Source organism: Trachypithecus francoisi, unplaced genomic scaffold (genome assembly GCF_009764315.1).
Source record: "Trachypithecus francoisi isolate TF-2019V2 unplaced genomic scaffold, Tfra_2.0 Lachesis_group21, whole genome shotgun sequence".
Taxonomy (NCBI): Eukaryota; Metazoa; Chordata; class Mammalia; order Primates; family Cercopithecidae; genus Trachypithecus; species Trachypithecus francoisi.
Genome location: NW_022681467.1, coordinates 32,449,358 through 32,472,364, shown reverse-complemented (window position 1 = coordinate 32,472,364; position 23,007 = coordinate 32,449,358). Strand labels below are relative to the sequence as shown.

Here is a 23,007-nt window from a genome sequence, read left to right as displayed (position 1 = left end):
CATCTTTACTCTGGTTGGGGCCCAGGCCTGCTTTGGATCTTCTGGGCTTGAGGCAGTTGCACCAGCCTCTCCCCTTCCAGCCTCTCCCTGACCCTGCCTCATGGTGGAGCAGCCTGTGTGGTCCTGCCTCCCGCAGCCTCGCCCACCCCTGCCCAGCCCAAGCTCTACGGGTGCTGGACACACCCCAGCCTCTGTCCCGTGCTCTTCCCACCTGGCCTTTGTGCTTGCAGTTCCTGGCTCTTTCCCTTAGTTTCTTCCTCCACCTTAGAGCACTCAGCCCCAGCAGCAACTCCGCAGGCCAGCCTCCTGCGTCAGACACCTTGGAGTTCCCTGGAGCTTCCTTTGGGGCATTTACCATGATGGTGATTAGATTATTAATGGGGTCATGACAGGTTTCATGCCACCACCGCCCCACCTTGCCCTGCATGAGGGCAGGGACCTTCCAGGGTACTTAGCTCCTCCCTTTTACAAAGGGAGAAACTGAGGCCCAGAGAGGTTAGGGGGCTAGTTAGAGGTCATGCAGCCTGTAAGTGGCAAGAGGCAAGACTGGGGTCTTGTGCTTCTCTCCAGGATGCCAGGCAGGGGGAATGTCAGGGGTGTAAAGTGCTGGCGTGTTCTGGAGCTTCAGGCTGTGTGGCCTTAGGCCACTATCTTTGGAGTTTTGCCTTCTATCCCTAAAGACCTCAGACCCCTGCTCTGAGTTAGAGATTTCGCTGCAACCCAGAGGGTGTTTGGGGGATGTTTTAAACACATCCAGGTCCAAATGCTGCCTTCCTTCCTGTTCACATGGAAAGGATGGGAGGAAACTGTCAGGCGCTTCCTGACATGAACGCCCAGAGGCCACAGGGCCTGTGGATATCTCCCTGCTCTGTCAGGTAAGGCCTTGAATGGGACAGTGACAACAATGACAAGCCAGATGTGGCCTTGGTGGGCAGTGGTCTCTGGGCATCTCCTTACCAACAACCACCACCACATACACACACACCCCTCCCTGATAGAGCATCTGTAGTCTCCTATGCAGAGCTGTACCAGACGGATCTGGGAGGCTCACTCCTGATTGGCTGCATAGACCTCATCTTCCTGGGCCTCCGTTTGCTCACCTGTGAAGTGGGGATAAGATAATCATAGCGCCTGCCTCTAAGGTTCATCACTGAGCAAGAGATAATGGCCTTTCTGTCTCAGTCCGGTGTCTGGAACACATTAAACACTTGTCAATGTTAGCTATTGTTACCGTCACCATTGTTCATTATAAGACTGTCTGGTCCAGCTTATAGGAGCTCCAGCTGGACCTGAATCCTGGCTGTGCCACTTAACTGTATGTGGCCTTGGGCAACACACTTGACCTCTCTGAGGTTCCTCTCCCGTCGGGGATTGCTTGGACTGCAGTGAGAGCATATGCACTGCCTGGCGGGGAGGGGAAGTGCACAGGGAGCATCTCCTCTTATTTCTTGGCATTGGAGAGGTGGGTCCAGGCCCCAGTCTTCCCTCATTATTCCTAACCAGAGGAGCAGGATGCAGTGGGTCGCCAGGGCCAAGCAGTCTCCGTGTCGGCTGGAGTGGGGAAATTGTGTGGCACAGCAATTCCACGCTGGGTGTACTGGCCTTCTTTCCCTGGGACCTTTTTTTTTTCCCGGAGACGAAGTGTCACTCTGTCACCCAGGCTGGAGTGCAGTGGTGTGATCTCGGCTCACTGCAACCTCTGTCTCCTGGGTTCAAGTGATTCTCCTGTCTCAGCCTCCCAAGTAGCTGGGATTACAGGCATGTGCTGCCATGCCCGGCTAAGTTTTGCATTTTTAGTAGAGATGGGGTTTCACCGTGTTGGCCAGTCTGGTCTTGAACTCCTGACCTCAAGTGATCCACCCACCTCAGTCTCCCAAAGTGCTGGGATTACAGGTGTGAGCCACCGCGCCCGGCCTCATCAGGACCTTTGATGCAACTCCCCCAAAACTGGACCCCAGCTTCTTTCCAAGGATGCTAAGCTAGATTGAGCTCTGGAGTGGGAGACAGGTGCCCAGAGCCCCCCCGCCCACTCAGTGCTATCCCCTCCAGGGACTGTGGCATTGTCCCCTGTCCTTCTTGAGGCCTCTGTGTCCCTGGGTATGAAGGGATGGAGTCCTTGGGTTTCCTCCCCTGCTGCTGTGCCCAGAGTGTTTGCATTTGAGCTGAGAAGTGGAGCTCTGCGGAGTTTTTGCATACCCTTTTTTGGGGTCCAAGTGCGATGATCTCATCTGGAGCCTTGACAGACTCCTGGGGGACTGGCAGAAGGGATGGCAGATGGCTGCCCTGGCCTCTTGGGTGGGGCTGGCATGCCGCCCCTGTGGCTACTGCCGGCCCACTCCGCAAAGCAGCCCTTCCGGGGCTGGGGTGAGTGGCCTGGGCCCGGGCAGGAGACGAGTGGCCCAGAGCCAGGGTGGCAGATGGGAGGCAGCCCAGGCCTCGGCCTGAGGGAGGGACCATGGTGGCCAGGGCAATGTGGGAGCAGGCGGGCCAGGCGGAGGCTCCTGTTCCTCTGTAGTGTGGTTGCTGCCGTGCAGAGTGAGGGTTCTGGGCCTCTCAGCTTAGCTCTGTCATTCTTTTGGGTTGGTCTGCCCATCAGAGGGCTTGTTGGGCGCCTGGAACCTGGGGAGGAGGTGGTACATTTGGGTAAGGTTTGGAATCTGGCAGGGCTGTGGCCTGGGTGTTGCTGGGCTGGGATTTGAGCCCTACCACTGGGGTCCAAAGCACCCGTGGGCGTTAGCTTCACAGAATCAAGGAATTAGATTCAGACACAGGAACGCGGACTAGAAGTGGTTTTCTGTAGGGGAGTAGAACAGGGGGATTCTCCTCCCCTCTGAGGGCCTGTGTATTCATTCAGCACCTCTTTATTGAGCTGTTCTTTGTGTCCCAGGCACTGTGCTGGGCTCTGTCCTCCTGACATCACATCCTAGTGGTAGAGACTGACATTCTGCAGGCAAACAGACAAATAAAACGATGAATATCACAAATAAACCTGTGATATATGCCAAGAAAGACAAAGGGGTTAAGATGGACGTAATGGGACTGGAGGAGCATGGAAGGCTTCTCAGAGGAGGTGGCAGTTCAGTGGAGACTTGAGGCAGAAGGCAAGCCAGCAGTGCAGAGATGGGGGGCAGGGAAATCCAGGCAGAGGAAACTGCAAGGCCAAAGGCTTTGGGGTGGGACAGGTGAGGCAGTTGCTGGTTGCCTAAGACCCAAGTGGCTGCTGTGTTGCCAGTGAGAGGAGGAGTCGAGGGAGATGAAGATGGAGAAGTGAACAGGACTCAGGCCAGACAGCGCCTGTATGCCCTATGATGGGATTTGGGTTTTCTTTTGTGTGTGATGAAAAGTCACTGGAGGTTTTGTTTTGCTTTGCTTTTTGCTTTTTGGGATTTTAGGTCAGGTGTACTGGGCATATATATACAATATATACAGTTGTACAAATATATACAATAAAATGAATTTTGGCAAATGCATCCAGTTCTGTAGCCACCACCACAACCAAGATATAGAACAGTTCCTTCACACCCCAAATTTCGCCCTGTGAGGTCAGTTCCTCTTTCAGTTTCAGACCCTGACAACCACTGGGACTGTTTTCTGTCTCTATAGCCTTGTCTTTTCCAGAGTGTCAAAAATAGACTCATATAGTGTATAGCATACTCAGTCTGGCTTCCTTCCCTAAGCTTCCTGCATGTGAGCTTCCTCCATGTTGCAGGTGTCAGCAGTTCTTTCCTTTTCATGGCTGAGTAGTATTCTATTGCGTGGACGTACCACAGTTTATCATTCACCAGCTGAGGGACATTTGGGTGGTTCCCAGGTTTTGGTGATCATTGGAGAATTTTAAATAGTTTTTTTTTTTTTTTTTGAGACGGAGTATTGCTCTGTTGCCCAGGCTGGAGTGCAGTGGCCGGATCTCAGCTCACTGCAAGCTCCGCCTCCCGGGTTCACACCATTCTCCTGCCTCAGCCTCCCAAGTGGCTGGGATTACAGGCACCCGCCACCTTGCCCGGCTAGTTTTTTGTATTTTTTAGTAGAGACGGGGTTTTACCGTGTTAGCTAGGATGGTCTCAATCTCCTGACCTCGTGATCCACCCGTCTCGGCCTCCCAAAGTGCTGGGATTACAGGCTTGAGCCACCGCGCCCGGCCTTAAACAGTTTTAACCACATTTTAAACGTGGTTTTAGAAAAAATTACTCACTGTACAAATTAGTTCGGAGCAGAGTGCCCATCATAAGGATTAAATCTAATAATTTGGTGATGGGTCTGGCCCACCATAGATACTCAGTAATTGTTCAAACAAAAGGGCTCTGCCCTGGGGCAGTCAGGGAGTCTTCTTGGTGGAGGTGGCTTTTTTCTTTTTCTTTTTTTGTCAGACACAGTCTCATTCTGTTGTCCTGGCTGGAGTATAGTGGTGCCATCTCGGCTCACTGCAACCTCCACCTCCTGGGTTCAAGCGATTCTCCTGCCTCAGCCTCCTGCGCAGCTGGGATTACAGGCGTGCACCACCACCCCTGGCTAATTTTTTGTATTTTTGTAGAGACAGGGTTTCACCATGTTGGCCAGGCTGGTCTCGAAGTCCTGACCTCAAGTAATCTGCCCGTCTTGGCATCCCAAAGTGCTGGGATTACAGGTGTGAGCCACCGCGCTCTGCTGGAGGTGGCTTTTGAGGTGGGAAACAGGTGTGGAGTAGGAGGCCCAGGCAGTACAGAGTCCCATGGGAGCTAGGTGGGCTCAGATTGCAGCTTCCCACTCCTGAGCCAGCCTTGGCATATCTGGGGTTTCTAGAATGTGTCTGTAGAGGTCATATCAGAGTTCCCGAGGGACACTAGGGGCTGACTCTTGGGTGGGAGGTAGCTGAGGGACTTCCGCTCTGGAAGTCTCTTCCTTGGTGGCTGGCAAGAGGCAACCTGCTCCTGCCTTCAGGAATCTCATGTCCCCTTGGTTCTCTTCCCGTCCTCCCAGCTGGGAGCTGCTGCTGGGTTCAGACCACACGCTGCCACTTTGCTGTGTTTCTGCAGAGGGTCCAGGTGTTCAGTCACTTTCATCTCCAGCCCCATAGCTCCCCAGCTGCTGCAGGCCAATTCCATCATAGCCATGCATCTGGAGCCACGTGCGAAGGTTCCAGTGGCCCCAAATCTAAACTTCCCCCTGCTGTCCTCAGTGTACAAAGGTGAAATCATTTTATATCTGTGTGGGTTTCTCATAGAAAATAATCTTTCTTAGAACACTTATATGTGATTTACCAGCCTGGGCAATAAAGCAAGACCCCTCTCTACAGAAAATACAAAATTCAACCAGGCATGGTGGTGTGTGCCTATAGTCCCAGCTACTCAGGAGGCTGAAGTGTGAGGATGACTTTAGCCCAAGAGGTCAAGGCTGCAGTGAGCTGTGATCAAGTCACTGTGCTCCAGCCTGGGTGACACAGTGAGACCCCGTCTCAAAAAATAAAATAAATAAGTAAAAAGTGTGATTTGAAAGCGGAGCTCTGCTTCTCCTGCCTATATTTCATTTTAAACATTTAAAGTTATATCTTATTTTGGCTGGGTGCGATGGCTCATGCCTGTAATCCCAGCACTTTGGGAGGCTGAGGCGGGTGGATCACCTGAGGTCAGGAGTTCGAGACCAGACTGGCTAACATGGCGAAACCCCGTCTCTACTAAAAATACAAAAATTAGCTGAGCTTGGTGGCACATGTCTGTAATCCCAGCTACTTAGGAGGCTGAGGTAGGAGAATCGCTTGAACCCCAGAGGCAGCGGTCGTGGTGAGCTGAGATCGTGCCACTGGACCCCAGCCTGGGCAACAAGAGCAAAACTCCGTCTCAAAAAAAAAAAGGAAACCAACTCTATTGAGATACAGTTATAAAAGTATTTTTAAATTACAACATAGTAATATGTGTGCTTATTAACTCATAAATTCTGATGACAGATCTAACTAGCATAATTTCAAACTACTGATGAATGTAAATAATATTTTGACATTTTTGCAGCAATTGTTATATGATATGAAAATATCTGTGATTTTTTTTTTGGTGGCAAAGTCACAGGTATTACTCATATAATGATGGTTTGTTTATAGGCCCAGAATAGAAGGAAATGCTACATTTTACTTAGAGGTCAGTCAAAAGAAAGATGTGATTTTCCAAGTTCGTGGACTCCCTGAGTTCTGGTTCCAAAGAAAGATCTTGAAGTCAGTGGTTGGAGTTTGAGTCCTGATTGGAGGTCTCACCCCCTTCCCTTGCCCATTTGCATGTGCTTGGGCATGACCCACCTTCCCTGTGCATCTCTGAAGTTCTTCATCTGTAGAACATGGATGATGGTTCCTGTCTCTCCTTACTGGGGGGGTTTCAGTGAGGATCTGTGAGATGATTCAGATGGAATGTCTTTGTAAACTGTGAAGCCCTCTGCTGCTGTGCAAGATCTTGCTATTATTAGCAGTAGTGTGAGCTCATGTTTGGCCGTCTGGCCCAGCCGGGACCAAGAGGCTCTTCCTGGACAATTCTCCCAGGATTCTTGGGAATCAGTCCATCGAGGGGAGCACGTTTGCCTCTGAGACGCTGCTTCCTGCAGGCTGAGCTCATGGTTTGGCAGGGGGTGGACAGAGATGGACTTTGTGGGCAGGGAGTGGGTGGGTGAGCAGGAGGTTCCCTGTGCAGACAGACCCTGCCTACCCTCCTTGGGTGGCATAGAGATCTGAGACTAGTTCTGATCTGCCTAGGCTCTCCCTCTTTTATTTAGAGACAGGGGTCTCACTCTGTCACCCAGCCTGGAGTGCAGTGGTGCAGTCATGGCTCACAGCAGCCTGGAACTCCTGGGCTCCAGTGATCCTCCTGCCTCAGCCTCCTGAGTCCTGGGGACTACGGGCACATGCCCAGCTAAATTTTTTAAATTTTTTATTTTTTTGTAGAGACGGAGACTCACTGCATTGCCAAGGCTGGTCTTGAACTTCTGTCTTCCTAACTCTTTGCAGCTGGCCTGGAGTTGTGGACTGGGCAGGACAGAAGCTATATTCATTTTTTCTTTTTGTTGGGTCAGACTCTCTCTGTGTCACTCAGGCTGGAGTATAGTGGCGCAATCCTTACTTATTGCAGCCTCAACCTCCCAAACTCAAGTGATCCTCCTGTTGCAGCCTCCTGAGTATCTGAGGCTACAGGTGCGCACCACCATGCCTGGCTAATTTTTAAATTTTTTTGTAGAGATAGGGTCTCGCTATGTTGTTCAGGCTGGTCTTGAACTCCTGAGCTCAAGGGATCCTCCCTCTTTGGCCCCCCAAAGTGTTGCAATTACAGGCGTGAGCCACCACGCCTGGCCCCATACTCATTCTTTAATTCATACATCTACACATAGACAGTGACAGTACCTGCCTGTACCACGGCCTGCCCTGGGTGATGCTGGGGACTAGACACAAACCAGCCCCAGCCCTTCTCCCTAGCTCTTGGGGAAGACTGACTTGAAAACAGATACAACCTAAAACTACCAGTACAACGGACCATAGATTTCAGAGTGTAGGGTTTGAATCAGATTGTGGGGAAGAAATGTTCTGGAAGGATGAGATAGTCGGGAGTCAGCCTGGCAAAGGCCGTTCTATCAGAGGGAATAGCTGAACAATCTGGAAGAGCACAGTTATGACGCACTGACCCAGGGCCACGTGGCTGGTATGGAATCCAGCACCACAGGTCCCTTGCTCAAGCAGCTCTGCGAAGCTTCTGAGCCTCGTCTTCTCATCTGCAAAATAGGAACATTTTCAGCACCTACCTCACAGGGTTGGTAAGAGGATTAAACTGTCAACCGATAATGCACGTACTGCCTGTGCTAGGACCTGGTAATTAGTGAGCCTCCTAATAGGTGGTAGCCATGTTTCGTTTGTTGAAACAGTCTGTGTTTGTTGCCCATGCTCAAGTGTAGTGGTGCGATCTCAGCTCACTGCAACCTCTGCCTCTGGGGTTCAAGCGATTCTCCTGCCTCAGTCTCCCGAGTAGCTGGGATTACAGGCACCCACCACCACGCCTGGCTAGTTTTTTTGTGTTTTTTTGTAGAGATGGAGTTTCACCATGTTGGTCAGGCTAGTCTCGAACTCCTGAACTCAGGTAATCCATCCACCTCGGCCTCCCAAATTGCTGGGATTACAGGCATGAGCTGCTGCGCCCAACCAGTGGTAGCCATTTTTAAAGTCACAGCCTATTTGGATGCTGGAGGGCTGGGGTAAGGCAGGAGTAGGGAGGAGACCAGGGGCTGGACCTGATGCAGAAGCTGGTGAAAACTGGTAGAAGAGATAGAAAGCCATCTACCTTCTTCAGATTTCTCCAAAAACAGCTATTAACTGTGTCATCAGAGCAAAAAAGCATTCTCTAGAAAGGGAAGCACTGCCTATCCTGGCAGCAGTGTGGGTGCCCTGGTCTCCCATCCTCCCCCATGCTCCTATTCCCCGTTTCCAGTCCAGCTAAAAAATCTGGGTTAGCTTCAAGAGTAGCCTTTAAGGTGAAGAGGTCAACTTGAAGGAGGTGGCCAGGCCGTGGTGGGGCTGAGGGTCAGGGGTCCCAAGGCTCTGAGGTGGGCACTACCAGGCACTGTGCCCTTTTGTTGTCTGGCACAGGATGAGGCTTGGGGTTTCCCCGGTGGTGTTGAGGGGATTTTTTTTTTTTTGAGACACAGTCTCGCTCTGTTGCCCAGGCCGGAGTGCAATGGCGTGATCTCGGCTTACTGCAACCTCTGCCTCCCAGGTTCAAGCAATTCTTTTGCCTCAGCCTCCCAAACAGCTGGGATTACAGGCGTGAGCCACCCCACCTGGCTAATTTTTGTATTTTTAGTAGAGACAAGGTTTCACCATGTCTACAACTTTGTTCTATAGCCACAAGGCCTACTGAGTCCAGTGGAGCTGGGCCTCTCCCTTCCCATTTCTACACAGTTAGGGGGTCTGGGAGCTGGGAGAGGCTCTTCAGAACCACTGAGTTGTCTGTGAAGGAGCTGGGAAGCCTGTGCTCCTCACCCCCACCTCCCAGGGCCTCCCACCCCCAGCTCCTTCAGTTGGATCTGTCACTGGAGAGCTCTCCTGGGATGGGGGCCCAGACTGCGTGACCGCAGAGCCCCAGAGCATTCTTAGGCTCCCTGAGGACTGTGAACCTCTGGAGCAGACCCAGGGCCTGCCCTCTGGGTCCCCTCCCCAAGCTCCAGCAGCCCCTCTCCTAGCCCCACCTGGGGCCCTGAAAGCTCAGCGCCCCTGCCTAAGTCCTGCATTCGCCAGCCTCTCCCGCCCACGTCCCTGCAGACCCAGCCTGGGGCCACAAGCCTGCCTTTGTCAGCTCACCCTCTCACGTGGGGCCGTGCCAGCAGGGGCTGACGGGCATTCTGCCTGCAGCTGGGACTAGCCCCCCGAGAGGCCTAGGCCCCCCTGGAGAGATGGAACTGGCGTGAATGCAACATCTTGCGCTGTCACAAATTGACTGTGGTGAAGGGCAGGCCCTGGGGAGACAGCTGCTCATGTGAGAACTATCATTCATTCATTCACTTATTCAAAGGATGCTTACTGAGATCCTGCTCTGTGTCAGGCCCTGGCTTGGGGACTTGTCCTCAGAGATCTGACTCTTGCCCTTTTAGCGGGGGGAGGGGGGAAGGCTAGAAGGAAATGCCCTTCATCAGAATCTCTCGGGGGGCTCACCCTAGGAGTTTCTGATTTAGCAAGTCTGGGTTGGGACATGAGAATTTCTCACAAATTTACCAGTGATGCTGATGCTACTGGTCCAGGAACTGTACTTTGAGAGCCACTGTGATTCAGGTATTGGAATTATGCACGGATTATATTTCCTTTCTCTTTTTTTTTTTTTTTTCTGAGACAGAATCTCGCTCTGTCGCCTAGGGTGGAGTACAGTGGTATGATCTCAGCTCACTGCAACCTCCGTCTCCTGGGTTCAAGCAATTCTCCTGCCTCAGTAGCTGGGATTACAGGCACCTGCCACCACATCTGGCTAATTTTGTATTTTTAGTAGAGACAGGGTTTCACCAAGTTGCCCAGGCTGGTCTCAAACTCCTGACCTCAAATGGTCCGCCTGCCTCGGCCTCCCCAAAGTGCTGGGATTACAGGCGTGAGCCACTGCACTTGGCCTGTTTTCTCTATTTTCACAACTGTCTCTATGATCATGTTTTAGTTTTTTTGTTTTTTTAGAGACAGGTTCTTGCTCTGTTGCCCAGGCTAGAGTGCAGTGGTACAATCATAGTTCAGTGTAACCCCAACCTCCTGGGCTCAGTCCTCCCACCCCAGCCTCCCAAGTAGCTGGGGCCACAGGTATACTACCAGGCCAGGTAATCCATCCACCTCAGCCTCCCAAAGTGCTGGGATTACAGATGTGAGCCACTGCACCTGGCCAGTGATAGCCATTTTTAAAGTCACGGCCTATTTGGATGTAATGTATTACTATTGTTGTTGTTGTTATTTTTTGTAGAGATGAGGTCTCACTATGTTACCTAGGCTGATCTTGAACTCCTGGGCTCAAGTGATCCTCCTGCCTCAGCTTCTCAGAGTGCTGGGGTTACAGGGGTGAGCCATTGTGCCCTGCCAATGCTTTATTTTATTTTATTTTACTTTGCTTTTTTTCCAAGACAGAGTCTTGCTCTGTTGCTCAGGCTGGAGTGCAGTCGCATGATCTCAGCTCACTGCAACCTCCGCCTCCCGGGTTCAAGCAGTTCTCCCGCCTCAGCCTCCTGAGTAGCTACGATTACAGGCGTGCACCACCACAACCGGATAATTTTTGTTTTTTTTGTTGTTGTTGTTTGTTTGTTTGTTTTGAGACAGAGTCTCGCTCTGTCGCCCAGGCTGGAGTGCAGTGGCCCCATCTCGGCTTACTGCAAGCTCCGCCTCCCGGGTTCCCGCCATTCTCCTGCCTCAGCCTCCCAGGTAGCTGGGACTACAGGCGCCCGCCACCTCGCCCAGCTAGTTTTTTGTATTTTTTAGTAGAGACGGGGTTTCAGCATGTTAGCCAGGATGGTCTCGATCTCCTGACCTTGTGATCCGCTCGTCTCGGCCTCCCAAAGTGCTGGGATTACAGGCTTGAGCCACCACACCCGGCCAATTTTTGTATTTTTAGTAGAGATGGGGTTTCACCATGTTGGCCAAACTTCTGACCTTGTGATCTGCCGGTCTTGGCCTCCCAAAGTGCTGAGATTACGGGCGTGAGCCATCGCCCCCGGCCTGCCCTGTTTTATAAATAAGAAAATCAGTTATTTAAAAGGTAAAAAAAGTGATTTCCAAAAATGACTCTAGCGCTGTGGGTGTGATCTTACGTGAGAGACGTCACCTCCCGTGATCTGAATGTCATGCATCTGTTAATGTAGCCCAGCATCATAGGGTTGTGGGCATTTCCCCTAGGTTCAGCCGGAGCTTGGGGCCCACTCAGACCCTCATATTCTTTCCATCACCATATCCTATCATTTTAACTTTCTAGAGAGAATAAGTGAGGTGCTGGTGATCGGCATGGCTAGGATTTGAACACAGATCCTTCTGGGGGCTGGCCTAGTCTGGATTTACCCGACTGGCTTGCACTTCCTGAGTTCTCTTTCCTTCATGCTTCCTTCATCGGCTGCCTGAAACAGCGCGTGGATCCTTCACTTCCTCATTTTTTAACTGGTGTGATCATTTACTGTTCCACTTCCTCCTCTCCACCCTGGTTCTGTCCACGTGGTGTGCTGGTGGGGTGGTGAGTCTGTGTGTCTATGAGGATGGGGGTGGGGGGGGCCTGGCCGAGTGACTGTTCCTCTGCAGCCCCAGGAGTCAAACCAATGGGCAGGAAAACCTCCCCAGCTTCTGAGAACTAGCCTGGAGGGTAGGGCTCCCTAACCCTGACCCTGAATTAAATCCATCCAGCCTCAGGGGGCGGAGGCAACCCCAGCCATACCCCCTTCCTCACAGGGAGCCATCTTACCAGGCTGACCATTGGAAGAGCAGAGCTGTCCTCGCCCTCTGGGCAGGCGGGAATGAAGAGAGAGACCCCCATGTTTGTTCCTTTCCCAGGCGCAAGGTCAGATCCCCCCTTCCTCCCAGCCCCAGCGGGGGTATAGTGAGGGGTGCTCGGACAGAAGCCAGAGGTGTCCCTCTGACGGGAGCAGAGTGGACGCTCCCTCCTCCCAGTGGCAGCATGAGGAGGGAGGAATATGAGACCCCACTTCCCAGCCCCTTCCTTTCCATTTCCTTTGGGGAAAGGCAGGTAGGGAGGGCTGAGGAATCCGGCTCTCCAGATCTGCCCTCTCCAGGGCCCGCAGAGGCCTTTTTGACCCTTGGACCCCCCAACCTCTGCTTCCATCACCGCCATCCTTGGTGCTTCCCTTAGCTCCTCAGGGATGCTTTTAGCAGGTCATTCATCCCTGGTGACTCTGTTTCTCTTTTTTTATTTTTTGAGACAGAGTCTGGCTCTGCTGCCCAGGCTGGAGTGCAGTGGTATGATCTTGGCTCACTGCAACCTCTGCCTCCCAGGTTCCAACGATTCTCCTGCCTCAGCCTCCCGAGTAGCTGGGACTACAGGCGCCCACCACCATGCCCGGCTAATTTTTGTATTTTTAGTAGAGACGGGGTTTCACCATGTTGGCCAGGCTGCTCTTGAGTTCCTGGTCTCAGGCGATCTGACTGCCTTGGCCTCCCAAAGTGCCGGGATTAGAGGCATGAGCCACCGCACCTGGCCAGTTTCCCTTCTTAGTATACAATCTTATTTAAATCATTCGGTCACACTAAGAGTAAGTATTATTCCCATTTGTGACTGGGTTTGCACATTTGTATGAGACATAATAATTATGCATTTCTTCTGCGTAATTCTACTTCCCTCCCCACTTATACTTAGTATCTAATGATTGTTGCACATTGGTATGTCTTTTTTGTTGTTTTTGACCTAACTAAACATGCATGCACCCATTCAGTTCATATTTGTTGGGAGCCTACTGCCTGCTAGGCCAAATGGGATGGCCTCCAGGTACTCATGGTTTGGCTGGGAGACAAACTATTAAACATAGAATTGCAGATTTGCTAATAACGATTACAAAGGAGAAGTGAGGAACAGCTGGAAGCTGATGACAGCGGTAGCAGAAGCTGCCTTGAGGAAGTGAGGTCATACTCTTACCCTCTCTGCTTAAAACCCAAACCCAGGCTAGGCATGGTGGCTCATGCCTGTAATCTCAGCACTTTGGGATGCTAAGCTGGGCAGATTGCTTGAGCTCAGGAATTCATGACCAGCCTGGGCAACATGGCAAAACTCTGTCTCTCCACACACACACACACACACACACACACACACACTAGCCGGATGTGGGGTTGTGTGCCTTTGGTCCCAACTACTTGGGAGACTAAGGTGGGAGGGTGGCTTGAGCCTGGGAGGCAGAGGTTGCAGTGAGCTGAGAGTTTGTCACTGCACTCCAGCCTGGGTGACAGAGTGAGACCCCATCTCAAAACAAACAAGCGAACCCCAAACCCAGATTCTATTTTGCCCTTCAAAGTCCCAGGTGGTTGACTCCTGTCAGTTTCCTCAGCCTCAAATTAACCCAGTAGCTGCCCTGGCCTCCTTGCTGTACCTTGACACACACACACCTTGCTGTACCTTGCTGTATCTTTCCTGCCTCTGAGCCTTGCCACGCACTGATCCCTCTGCCTGGAATAACCTCTCCCCCTAGCTTTCCTGGCTGTTCCTTCTTGTCTCAGCTCAAATGTCTCTTTTGTAGAGATGGCCTCCCTGATCACGTCCCCTAACATAGCACCCTCCCCTATCACTCTGTCATATAACTCACGTTGTTTGGTTTCGTTTTGGTTTTGTCTTTATAGCACTTAATAGTATCTGAGGTTTTTTTATTTTTTATTTTTTTCTTGGAGATAGGGTCTCACTCTGTCTCCCAGGCTGGAGTGCAATGGTGCAATCTTGGCTCACTGCAACCTCTGCCTCCTGGGTTCAAGTGATTCTCATGCCTCAACCTCCCGAGTAACTGGGATTACAGGCACACACCACCATGCTTGGCTCTTTTTTTTTTTTTTTTTGGTGTTTTTAGTAGAGACGGTTTCATCATGTTGGCCAGGCTGGTCTCAAACTCCTGACCTCAAGTGATCTGCCCGCCTCGGCCTCCCAAAGTGCTGAGATTACAGGTGTGAGCCACTGAGCCCAGCCAGGTGTTTTTTGTTATTATTATTTGCTGGTTTACTGTGTATCTTCCTGGTGAAACTTGGGGCTCCATACAGAATATACAGCAGGGGCTGGACCCACTGTCCCTCCCTGCCCCTGCGCTTAGCACAGGGCCTAGTACTTACATAGTTGATGCTCATCCATATTTCTTTTTTCTTTTTGAGATGGAGTCTTGCTCTGTCGCCCAGGCTGGGGTGCAGTAGCGCGATCTCGGCTCACTGCAAGCTCCACCTCCTGCATTCATGCCATTCTCCTGCTTCAGCCTCCTGTGTAGCTGGGACTACAGGCGCCCGCCACCAGGCCCGGCAATTTTCTTGTATTTTTAGTAGAGACGGGGTTTCATCATGTTAGTCAGAATGGTCTTGATCTCCTGACCTCGCGATCTGCGATCTGCCTGCCTCGGCCTCCCAAAGTGCTGGGATTACAGGCATAAGCCACCGTGCCCGGCTTCATCCATGTTTCTTAAATGGCATCTCCTGCTTCCCCAGTGTGTTCCTGTTGCTTCTGTAACAAATCACTACAAATTTAGTGGCTTAAAAGACCACCAGGCTGGGCGCAGTGGCTCACACCTGTAATGAATCCCAGCACTTTGGGAAGCCAAGGCAGGCAGATCGCTTGAGGTCAGGAGTTCAAGACCAGCCTGGCCAACATGGCAAAACCCCATCTCCACTAAAAATATAAAAAAATCAGCTAGGTGCGGTGGTGGGCACTTGTAATCCTAAGTACTTGGGAGGCTGAGGCAGGGAGAATCGCTTGAAGTAGTGAGCTGAGATCGCGCCATTACACTCCAGCCTGGGCAACAGAGTGAGACTCCGTCTCAAAAAAGAAGAACACCAGGTTATTATCCTCTGATCCTGGAGGTGTCAAGGTTTGGGCAGGACTGCATTTTTTGGGAAGACTCCAGGGCAATATCCTTTTCCTTGCCTTCTCGAGACACCCCTTCCTCCATCATCACAGCCTCTTCCTCCAGCACCAAAGCAGCTCACTCCAGCCTCTGCTTCTGTTTCCCTGTCTTGGGATCCTTAATTTACTCATATTTGCAAAGTCCCTTTTGTCACGTAAGGTAACATTCACAGATTCTGGGAATGTGGACATGGACATCTTTGGAGGTCTGTTATTCAGCCTGCCACATCCAGGCCCCCCACTGTGCTTCGTTCAGCACTAGGTGTGGTCAGCACTCAGGCCTCCTCGCTGCTACTGTGGGCCCAGTATCCTGACCCTTCCTTCCCTCCACAGGACGAGATTGAGGAGCTGCGGGCCGAGATGCTAGAGATGCGGGACGTCTACATGGAGGAGGACGTGTATCAGCTGCAGGAGCTGCGACAGCAGCTGGACCAGGCCAGCAAGACCTGCCGCATCCTGCAATACCGGCTGCGCAAAGCCGAGCGCCGCAGTCTCCGTGCCGCCCAGACTGGCCAGGTGGACGGCGAGCTTATCCGTGGTCTGGAACAGGATGTCAAGGTCAGCCCGGGCCCGGATGCTCTTGTTGCTGGGATGGGACCACAAGTCTAAGTGAGGCCCAGGTTGGCCTTGCATGTCACTTCCGTGTGTCCGTGGCCAAGTTCTACTACCTGTCTGGGCCTTAGTTTCCTCATCTAAGTAGGAATTCCTGGTGAATCCACAGGGCTTCTATCAAGGGTGCCCCAAAATGATATTATAATATGAATCCTTCCTACTAGCAGCAGCTACTGGTTTTTTTTTTTTTCTTTGAGACAGTTTCTCTCTCATTGCCCTGGCTGGAATGCAATGGTGTGATCTTGTCTCACTGCAACTTCTGCCTCCCGGGTTCAAGCGATTCTCTTGCCTCAGCCTCCCGAGTAGCTAGGATTACAGGTGCCTGCCACCACACCCAGCTAATTTTTGTATTTTTAGGTAGAGACAGGGTTTCACCATGTTGGCCAGCCCGGTCTCGAACTCCTGACCTCAGGTGATCCGCCTGCCTTGACCTCCCAAAGTGCTGGGATTACAGGCATGAGCCACTGCGCCTGGCTGAGAAGCTACTATTTATTATCAACCACACACCTGGTGCTAGGCTCCAATTTGTCCCTGCACAGTTCCATGGAGGTTTCTTTTCTTTGTTTTTTCAGAGACAAGGTCTTGCTCTGTTGCCTAGGCATCGGGCAGTGATGTGATCATAGCTCACTGTAGCCTCCACCTCCTGGGCTCAAGGGATCCCCCAACCTCAGCCTCCTGAGTAGCTGGAACTACAGGCACACACTACCACACCTGGCTAATTTTTCTATATGTTGTAGAGATGGGGTCTCATTATGTTGCCCAGGCTGGTCTCAAACTCCTGGGCTCAAGTGATCCTCCTGCCTTGGCCTCCCAAAGTGCTGGGATTACAAGGATGAGCCATGGTGCCAGGCAGAGGTTCCTTAATTATGTTAATGAAAAGTAGTGAAGGCCTCAAGACCATCTTGGCTAATACAGCGAAACCTCGTCTCTACTAAAAATACAAAAAATTAGCTGGGCATGGTGGCAGGCACATGTAGTCCCAGCTACTCAGGAAGCTGAGGCAGGAGAATGGCGTGAACCTGGGAGGCGGAGCTTGCAGTGAGCCAAGATCGTGTCACTGAGCCAAGATCGTGTCACTGCACTCCAGCCTGGGCGACAAAGACTCGGTCTCAAAAAAAACAAAAAAAATTTAAAAAAAAAGAAAAGTAGTGAAGGCCTAGAGTTGGTCAAGCCTGGTTTAAATCTTGGCTCCAATATATCTGAACTTTATTATTTTGAGCAAAGTCACCTGTTTCAGTGTCCTCATCCATAAAATAGGTTTGCAGCAATCTCTATGTCACAGGGTTCTATGAAGATTAAATGAAATAATGTGGGCTGGGCACAGTGGCTCATGCCTGTAATCCCAGCACTTTGGAAGGCTGAGATGGGCAGATCACCTGAGATCAGGAGTTCGAGACCAGCCTGGCCAACATGGTGAAACCCCATCCCTACTAAAAATACACAGATTAGCTGAGTGTGGTGGTTCCTGCCTGTAATCCCAGCTACTCGGGCTGAGACAGGAGAATCACTTGAACCCATGAGGCGGAGGTTTCACTGAGCTGAGATTGTACCACTGCACTCCAGCCTGGGTGACAGAGTGAGACTCTGTCTCCCAAAAAAAAAAAAAAAAAAAAGAAATAATGTGGGTAAAATGCCAGCATAAAGACTCAGAAATGTTAGCTATTATTATTATTTCAATTTTCTTGATGAGGAATCTGAGGTTCAGAGAAAGGCAATACCTGCCCAGAGTCAAGGAGCGCTTAGTGTGTTGGTGGCAGAGCCCAGGCTCATCAGCCTCTCAGGCTTCCAGCTTGGCCTCACTGCTGTCTGCTTCAGGAAGCAGGGGAAGGGTGGGTGGGAGGTTGGCAGGTGGGATGTCCCCCTGCCTGTCTTCGGAAGCTCTGGTCTGGTGGTGAGAACTCTGGGGCCCCCAGGCCCGGCCCCCTGCCCTCGGAACTCAGCCCAGTGTGATCTAGTGACAGGAGGAGCTGGGATGGGGTCCTAGGGAGGCTTCCTGCAGGGGTGACTTCTGAGCGAAGATCCAAGGGAGAAGTGGGCCTGAGCCAGGAAGGGGTAGAGAGGAAGGTGGCAGAAGATGGCCCCTGTGAGGACCCAGGGGAGCAGCAGGATGGGAGTCGGTCACACACTTACCTGGGGAGAAGTCCCTTCTGTTGGAAGACACTGGCAAACTCAAGCCCTATAGCCTTTCCAGTGGAATATAAAAGAAAAACCTTCATTAAGGGACCAGGGAGAGCCATGATTTCAGAGGCCAGCAGGGCCAGGGGAAGTAAACAGGAGTGCCTGCTCCAGGAAGCCGCTGGCGCCTCCTGTGGTCTTATTGGTGCACAGTGGGATTGTAGTGCTATTCTACACATGAGACAACCAATGGATATGTCTCTGCCAGAGGTGGAGGCTCATGCCTGTAATCCCAGAATCCCAGCGCTTTGGGAGGCTGAAGTGGGAGGATCGCTAGAGGCCAATAGTTGGAAATCAGGCTGGGCAACATAGCAAGATCCTGTCTCTACAAAAAATTTAAAAAACTAGCAGAGGCTGGGGGTGGTGGCTCACACCTGTAATCCCAGCACTTTGGCAGGCCAAGGCGGATGGATCACCTGAAGCCAGGAGTTTAAGACCAGTCTGGCCAACATGGTGAAACCCCAGCTCTACTAAAAATACAAAATGAGTAGGGTGTGGTGGTACAGGTCTGTACTCCCAGCTACTCAGGAGGCTGAGGCAGATGAATCGCTTGAACCTGGGAGGCCGAAGTTGCAGTGAGCTGATATCACAACATTGCAATCCAGCCTGGGTGACAGCGAAACTCTGTCTCAAAAAAAAAAAAAAAAAAAAATTAGCGGGGTGTGGTGGTAAGTGCCTATAGTCCCGGCTATTCGCGAGGCCAAGGCCAGAGGATTGCTTGAGTCCTGGAGTTAAAGGTTGCAGTGAGCTATGATTGCACCACTGTACTCCAGACTGTGAGACAGAGCGAAACCTTGTCTCTCTCTAAAAGAAAAAAAAAGAGTGAGTTAGTTTCCAAGTTCAAAGCGTACCTCTACTTGACAGGGCAGCTCCCAGGCATATTCAGATTCCAATCACTGGGTTGGAAGGGGTGGGAGATGGTGAGGGAAGGCAGGAGGGAGGAGGTGGGGAGGGGGAGGGAATAGCTGGAGAAGCTCAGAGGAATCTGCGTTTGGGCCTATATAGTGGAGGATTTCTGGGAGGGACACAAAAAAATGTCAGACTTCAGAAAGATGAGGAAGGGGCGGAGGAGAGGCTGGGACCTGGAGCGAGCTGCGGGGCTGCGGCGCTTCCGTGGGTGGGGCCAGAGCAGCGGCGGCGGCAGGGGCGGGGAGGAGGGTGTGGGGAGCTGGTGTAGGGAGCGGGTGTGTGGCTCTCCGGAGTCTGGGCGGAGAGGAGGGGCCCTTTCTGTTGGGATTTGAATTAGCCATTCAGCATCCCTCTTGCTCCTTCCCTCCCTCCCCTCCCCACCCTGCAGCTGGAGCGCTGAGCTCATCTGCCGGCCTGGGGCCTGAGCTGGATGGACTCCTCTGGTCACCACCCTGAGCCCCATGTGCTGGGGTCGTTCAGGGGGTTTTGGGAAGTTATCAGAATGTTGCCTTCCCTGGCATCGTCTTGGACTCCCCCGATTTGCTCTGCCCGCTCCTTGGGCCATGTCCTGACTGGCCCCTACAGCTTGGTGCCTCATTTTCCCCTTCTGTTAAATGTGGCTTTTGACCAGCTGAATCTTCAGGGCTTTTGAGCTCCAGTGGTTTTATGGAGCAGAGGGGTATTGGTGGGGTGGGGGTGGGGGGTCATGAATAAAACCACAGGCCTCAGTGCCCCCCCAACCCCCAGGCTCTCCCTCTGTGCTGGTCCTCACCATTGACAGGACCTACAGAACCTTGGTGGGGCCTTTGCCCAGCATGAGGAGGGTGAGGTCACGGGGTGGAGAGCCGCTGTGCCACTTGTTTGCTGTGTGGCCTTGGGTAAGTACCTTCACATCTCTGAGCTTGTTTCCTTGTGTGGAAAATGGAGATAAAATGAGTCCCTCCCTCTAGAGTTTTTTGTGAGGATGAAATAATTCAAGTGAAGAGAGTAATGAACACTAGGTCTGGAAATAAACATGTATTGGGTTGTGGTTTTCTTTTTGTTTTTTCTTTTTTTTTTCTTTTTTCTTTTTTTTGAGACAGGGTCTCGCTGTCACCCAGGCTGGAGTGCAGTGGTGTGATCTTGGCTCACTGCAACCTCTGCCTCCTGGGTTCCAGCAATTCTCCTACCTTAGCCTCCAAAGTAGCTGGGTTTACAGGCATGTGCCACATGTCCAGCTAATTTTTGTATTTTTAGTAGAGATGGGGTTTCCCTATGTTGGCCAGGCTGGTCTCTAACGCCTGACCTCAGGTGATCTACCCACGTCAGCCTCCCAAAGTGCTGGGATTACAGGTGTGAGCCACCGCGCCTGGTCTGGTTGTGGTTTTCTTATTGCTCAGAAGAACTTATACTTACTGTGTATACTTACGTCAGTAGGACTAGCAGTAGTAGTAGACTAGTAGGACTGGTTGGCAGTAGTAGTAGACTAGTAGTCTGGGGGCGAGGGTAGGCCAGGATCTCAGCCTCCCTCGATGGATAAAAATCACCAGGAGAGCTTGTTCACAATGCAGATTCCCAGGACCCCTCAGGAGCTGAGACTGGATACGAGGAGTTCAGGTCCAGGGAATCTGGGATCTAAATTCTTATCTAAAGTGACTCCTGTAGGAAGCCAAGGACACACCAGGAGCACACCCCCTTCCTCAGATACAGATGTTGCTGGAGAAAATGTTCTGGCTTTGGGTTTAATTCCTAGGTGACCTGTGCAGGTTACCTCCCTTCGTTGAGCCTCAGTTTCCTCATCTGTAGAGTGGGGGTGACATTCCGACCCTCCTGGGGTTTGTAGGAGGATTCAGCCACACGGAGTCCAGAATGCTGCCTGGCCAGGGGATGCTCTTGCTTTTTTTCTTTTTTTGAGACGAAGTCTTGCTCTGTTACCCAGGCTGGAGTGCAGTAGCGTGATCTCGACTCACTGCAACTTCCAGCTCCCGGGTTCAGGCAATTCTCCTGCCTCAGCCTTCCAAGTAGCTGGGATTATAGGCACGCCACCATACCCAGCTAATTTTTGTCTTTTTTTAGTAGAGACGGGGTTTCACCGTGTTGGCCAGTCTGGTCTCGAACTCCTGACCTCAAGTGATCCGCTAGCCTCGGCCTCCTGAAGGGCCAGAATTACAGGCATGAGCCACCACGCCCTGCCTTGTTTGGCCCGGCCTTGTTTCTTTATTTGTTTCTTTCTTTCTTGAAACATAGTCTCGCTTTGTTACCCAGGCTGCAGTGCAGTGGCCGATCACAGCTCACTGCAGCCTTGACTTCAAGGGTCTCAAGGCTCTCAAGGGATCCTCCTGCCTCAGCCTCCCAAGTGGCTGATACTACAGGCACACACCGTCATGCCCTGCTTGCTTAAAAAAATTTTATAGGGATGGGAGTCTCCCTGTTTTGCTCAGGCTGGTCTTGAACTCTTGGCCTCAAGCAGTCCTCCTACCTTGACCTCCCAAAGTATTGGAATTACAGGCATCAGCCACCATGCCTGGCCAGGGGCTGCTCTTTTGTGAGAGCTCCCATCCCTCTCCCTGAGGATCAGGATGACAGAGGCCCATGAGCCGAGGGGCCTGATGCCTGGGGAGCAGGGACTGGAGGCTGCTAGTTGCACTTGGCAGGAGCCAGGCCCTAGTGCTGTAAACAGTGACTTCATGGCTGAGTGCATTTGTTTGTGCTTTGGGGATTTGCCCTGGTTTCCGGAAGCCACAGCTGCCGCGCCTCCCTTAGCATCTCAACCCGCCTACCTTGAGGGTAGCTGGGAGGATCAAATGAGACAGACACGTGGGGCCCTTCAAGCGCCTGACACAGTAAGCCCACTGTTGGGGTTTATTATTAATACTTTTATTGTTGATGTTAATGTAATGTGTTTTCACGCATTGGGCCTATACGGCAGGATCAGGTTGAGAGTGAGACTTTAGAGTTGACCCACTTGATTTCAAACCTTGGTTCTATAGCTTTCCTAGCTGTGTGACCTTGGGAAGTGACCTTTCCTTTCTGAGCCTCAGAATGGGGATAATAATCAAAGTGCTTCCCAATGGGATGAAAAGCACTTGGTGACCGCCCCCCCCCCCCCGCCCCCGGGGAATGTGCTAACTGATTCTGTGAATCAATTGTGAGGGCCGAGGGGTCCCAGGACCACTGAGGCTCACTGAGGAGCAGGGACAAGGCCAGGCCACAGTGCTCCTGCCTCCTAGTCTGGCTGCCTGGAGTTGTGTTTTTTTTTGTTTTTGTTTTTTTTCTTTTTCTGAGACAAAGTCTTGCTCTGTTGCCCAGGCTGGAGTGCAGTGGCGCCATCTCAGCTCACTGCAACCTCCGTCTCCTGGGTTCGAGCAATTCTCCCGTCTCAGCCTCCCAAAGTGTTGGGATTACAGGCGTGAGCCACCGTGCCCGGCCTGTGCTTTCTTTTGATATAGCAGCCATCAGGGGAAGAGAGTAAATAGGAAAGGGATTCCAAGGAGAATGGGGCAGAAGAGAACTGGGGAATCATGGAGGGGATGGGAGGGGATGAAATTCATAGAGTTGTTCATGAACCCCAGAGGATCCAGAAATCCACATGGATTGTGACTTCTTGATGGGAACTGGTAGCCTCCCCAGGTGGAGGACATGGTGGAGACACAGCATCCCCGCAGGTGGAGAGGAGCTGGCCCAGATGGGAGCTCATTTGAGAGAGGAGCCCTCACCCCAGCCAGGAGTGCAGCCCTTCCCAGACAGTGGGTGGAGTTGGCATTTGAGGGCAGCCTCTTCAGCCCTGCGAGGGCAGGTGCCACTCCCCATATATATTCAGTCATTCACTTGTTCATCTCCCTCTCTTTTCACTTGTTGGACCCTTGGATTTATTTGTTCATCCAACAAGCATTTATTAGGCACTTAGTGTGTGCCTGACACTGTGCTGCTGCTGGGACACATAGATGTGAATGAGGCCAAGTACGTCTGCGGCCTTGATCTCTGTACCCCACCGCTCCTGCCTCAAGTGCTTAAGCAGGATGAGTGAGTGAGGAGTGAGTGAGTGAATGGAGAGTTAATCAGGACAGGGGCTTACTGGGTGACCTAACCAGCCCCAAACCAGGGACCATGTTTAAATAATTTGTACTGGGTCACATAGCCAGTAAATGCTGGAATGGGCTTGAATCTAGTTTTCCCATCTGCAAAGCCCTTGTTCTGATACTGAGGGGTTGTTCTCCCCACTTATGGATGAGGAAGATCTGGTGCCCAGAGAGGCTGTGGGAGGAGCCTCATGGTCCCGCTCCTGGCTGTCCTA

General features: G+C 51.8%; 1 protein-coding gene across 1 annotated transcript in view; it reads left to right on the top strand.

The window, feature by feature from the left end:
- The window catches only part of SOGA1 (suppressor of glucose, autophagy associated 1), an 84,790-nt gene that overhangs the window by 9,393 nt on the left and 52,390 nt on the right, over window positions 1-23,007 (top strand). Inside the window, exon 2 of the mRNA XM_033186335.1 lies at window positions 15,372-15,596. Within this exon, the coding sequence (XP_033042226.1) occupies window positions 15,372-15,596 (225 nt within the window). The remainder of the gene's footprint in view (window positions 1-15,371; window positions 15,597-23,007) is intronic.